The sequence below is a fragment of the Felis catus genome, chromosome B1 (genome assembly GCF_018350175.1).
Source record: "Felis catus isolate Fca126 chromosome B1, F.catus_Fca126_mat1.0, whole genome shotgun sequence".
Lineage (NCBI taxonomy): Eukaryota > Metazoa > Chordata > Mammalia > Carnivora > Felidae > Felis > Felis catus.
Genome location: NC_058371.1, coordinates 125,019,321 through 125,023,422, shown reverse-complemented (window position 1 = coordinate 125,023,422; position 4,102 = coordinate 125,019,321). Strand labels below are relative to the sequence as shown.

The window sequence follows — 4,102 nt, the reverse complement described above, 5'->3', positions numbered from 1 at the left end:
TATTTTTTTATTCCTCATTAAACATTTGTTTTAATGGGTCTCAAAATTCTGTGAACATTTTTGGTCAAAGTTATTTCCATTAAAAAGTACTGATTTTAAAAACTAATAACTTAAAACTGCCACACACAAGAAAACAAATGGCCCACAAAACATTCTCCTTTCCTTCTGAAGGTTTTACGATGCATTGTTATCATAACCAGTCTTTTACTATTAAACGTAAATGGCCAATTGGCACAAACAGTTCTGAGACTGTTCTTCTACCACTGATTAAGACTCGGGTGGCAGGTATTGGGGATAATATTCATTTAGCCTTCTGAGCTTTCTGGGCAGACTTGGTGACCTTGCCAGCTCCAGCTGCTTTCTTGTCCACTGCTTTGATGACACCCACAGCAACCATCTGTCTCATGTCACGAATAGCAAAATGGTCCAGAGGAGGATAGTCAGAGAAGTTCCCAACACACATGGTCTTGCCAGGAACCATATCAACGATGGCAGCATCACCAGATTTCAAGAACTTGGGACCATATTCCAGCTTTTTTCCAGAATGACAGTCAATCTTCTCCTTCGGCTCAGCAAACTTGCAGGCAATGTGAGCTGTGTGACAGTCCAGCATAGGTGCATATCCAGTACTGATTTGGCCTGGGTGGTTCAGGATAATCACCTGAGCTGTGAAGCCAGCTGCTTCCATTAGTGGGTCATTTTTCCTCTCACCAGCCACATTGCCACGACGAACATCTTTGACAGATACGTTCTTGACATTGAAGCCCACATTGTCCCCAGGTAGAGCCTCACTCAAAGCTTCATGGTCCATTTCAACAGACTCTACTTCAGTTGTAACATCGACTGGAGCAAAAGTGACCACCATGCCTGGCTTAAGAACACTGGTCTCCACTCGACCCACAGGGACAGTACCAATACCACCAATTTGGTAGACATCCCGGGGGGCAGATGCAAAGGCTTGTCAGTTGGACGAGTAGGTGGCAGAATGCAATCCAGAGCTTCAAGCAGTGTGGTTCCACTGTCATTGCCATCTTTATGGGTGACTTTCCATCCCTTGAACCAAGGCATGTTAGCACTGGGCTCTAGCATGTTGTCACCATTCCGACCAGAAATTGGCACAAATGCTACTGTGTCGGGGTTGTAGCCAATTTTCTTAATGTAGGTGCTGACTTCTTTAACGATTTCCTTGTATCTCTTCTGGCTCTTGTGGCTCAGTGGAATCCATTTTGTTAACACCCACAATAAGTTGTTTTACACCCAGTGTGTAAGCCAGAAGGGCATGCTCACGGGTCTGCTCATTCTTGGAGATACCTGCTTCAAAATTCGCCAACACCAGCAGCAACGATCAGGACAGCACAGTCAGCCTGAGATGTGCCTGTAATCATATTTTTGATAAAGTCTCTGTGTTCTGGGGCATCAATGATGGTCACATAGTACTTGCTGCTCTCGAATTTGCACAGGAAGATATCAATGGTGATACCACGTTCACGTTCGACTTTCAGTTTATCCAAGACCCAGGCATACTTGAAGGAGCCCTGTTGCATCTCAGCAGCCTCCTTCTCAAATTTTTCAATAGTTCGTTTCTCAATCCCGACACATTTGTAGATCAGATGACCAGTAGTGGTAGACTTGCCTGAATCTACGTGTGCAATGACGACAATGTTGATATGAGTTTTTTCCTTTACCATTTTGGTTTAGGTTTAGCGGTGGTTTTCAAGACCCCAGTGTTCTGGTGGCAAACCCTTTGCAAAAAAACTGAATACTATTTCTTTACAAGTATCAGGTATTTAACCCACAGCATGCCACTGGGTTCACTTATTTCACTGAAAGTTGGTTCATTTTGTGATTGGAATTATTTTACAACCCAAGTGTCATCTTTTCTGAAAGATATTTATCATCTCCAAAAAGGATAACATTTAATAATGAAGGGATAATGGGGGCGCCTGGGTGGCGCAGTCGGTTAAGCGTCCGACTTCAGCCAGGTCACGATCTCGCGGTCCGTGAGTTCGAGCCCCGCGTCAGGCTCTGGGCTGATGGCTCGGAGCCTGGAGCCTGTTTCCGATGCTGTGTCTCCCTCTCTCTCTGCCCGTCCCCCGTTCATGCTCTGTTTCTCTCTGTCCCAAAAATAAATAAAAAACGTTGAAAAAAAATTAAAAAAAAAATACTTTAAAAAAAAAAAAAAAAAAAAAAAAAAAAAAAAAAAAAAAAAAAAAATAATGAAGGGATAATGAAAGGAAATACGATGTTTTGAAGTGAGTGACAGAAACTCCGGTTAGTGGGAAATGAAAAGAAAAAAGAAAAATAGAGACAATAGCTCTTATTTTGGAGTACCTTGGTATTTACCAAGCACTTTCACATGTATTACCTCATTTAATCTTCACAACACAGCTATATGTTAAATCTGATTTGGGTAAAAGCAAGTTGTCTTTCAGAGAAATACATTTATGTTTTCACTATTGACACCATGTATCCCACAAAGGATTTTGAGTGACAACTAAGATGATTTGCTGAAACCTGACAAATAAGTGGTAAAAATGGGATTTCAAGCCATGCTTTCTGAGTCCAGTTCATTGTCTGAGGTTGACAAAGCACACTGAAACGTTTGCTTTGAATAATGCATCATTTCCCAATGATGAGCCATGGCATCTTGGGCTTTTGGTGCATTTAACTGTGTGACAAAGTTGATGATCAATGGGGACTATGAATCACCCAGAGAGCAAATATAGCTTGATATGGCTAATTTGGACCCATGGGGGTAACAAGAAAGTTAGTGTAACTGGGAAGAGGGCATAATCACAGAGAGCTGATCAATTCCATCACACCTAGTAGGGGCAGAGTCCCTGAAGCTTCATAAGATATCAAGTTTTATTTTTTACATGATGATGAAATTTATTAGTGCAGAATGTGTTGATTTCTTTCCTCTTCAAAATATGATTAGCAATACTACCTAGTCCCACTATACTTGTCAAATATATCTAATCAGGGAAAATATTTACCATTACCTCTCCTGGAGAGCAGATGGTGATAAAGTCACCAAAGCTAAAACAAGAACAAACATCACTTAAAATGAGAAAGAATTGTCTATTCGATAACTGAAACATTGGGATAGAAGTAGACCCTTGTCCCCAGACACCATGGGCCTCTTCCCAATTGAATTGTCCTAAGTTTCCCTAAGAAACAGCCAGCATCCTGAATTTGAGTTGATCATTTATTACTTATATTGTTGCCTTTTTGTTTTGTAGATAAGCAATGTTTCCCTGCAATACCTTTTTTTTTTTTTTTCACGTTTATTTATTTTTGGGACAGAGAGAGACAGAGCATGAATGGGGGAGGGGCAGAGAGAGAGGGAGACACAGAATCGGAAACAGGCTCCAGGCTCTGAGCCATCAGCCCAGAGCCCGACGCGGGGCTCAAACTCATGGACCGCGAGATCTTGAGATCGTGACCTGGCTGAAGTCGGACGCTTAACGACTGCGCCACCCAGGCGCCCCTGCAATACCTTCTTTAAAAGACACGTTTTCAAGGAAGAAATGTGAAATGCAATGAATTGACTGTTTTATCAAATCATACATTTAAAAATTTATTGTAACATGTAAAAGGAAAATTTGAAGTGAAAAAAGTAGGATTACTTTAACCAAGAAGTCACCGTGTAAGTTTATTCTTTTAATTTTTAATGTTAAAAAGTGAAGCTATTCACAAAATAATTGTTATTTCCCTTTAAGGATACCATTTTGAAATTCACAACTTTACTGAAACATGAATAATTGAATGTTAGACATGTTGCAGATTTCATCAAATGTGTCGTTCTGCCCAAAGTTCTGACAAAGCTCAAATCTTGACCTCTTCTAATGAGAACTCATTACTTTATACAAGTTAACTTGAAGATAAACTCAGATGAATCCAGAAAATATTATTCAACTGACCATTTATGAAAAAATACTGAAGAAAAATTATTGCCTATACAAAATATAGTTGTTTTATTAAAATATTCTTGGCTTTTGAAAATGCTTAGTCCCTAAGCAAATCCATAGCATGCTTTTAAAAATTAAATTATGATGGTATATTCCATTTTCTTCAGTTGTTAGCACATGAATGCAATCAT

At 39.9% G+C, this 4,102-nt stretch overlaps 1 protein-coding gene across 1 annotated transcript; it reads right to left on the bottom strand.

Annotated features, from left to right (window-relative positions):
- Positions 1 to 291: 291 nt before the first annotated feature.
- LOC101081378 (elongation factor 1-alpha 1-like) lies at positions 292 to 1,688 on the bottom strand. Its single transcript, XM_045056066.1, is given in 4 exon segments — positions 292 to 942; positions 945 to 1,204; positions 1,206 to 1,321; positions 1,323 to 1,688. Coding segments are annotated over 4 exon segments (1,383 nt in total). The 3' UTR covers positions 292 to 301.
- Positions 1,689 to 4,102: the final 2,414 nt, after the last annotated feature.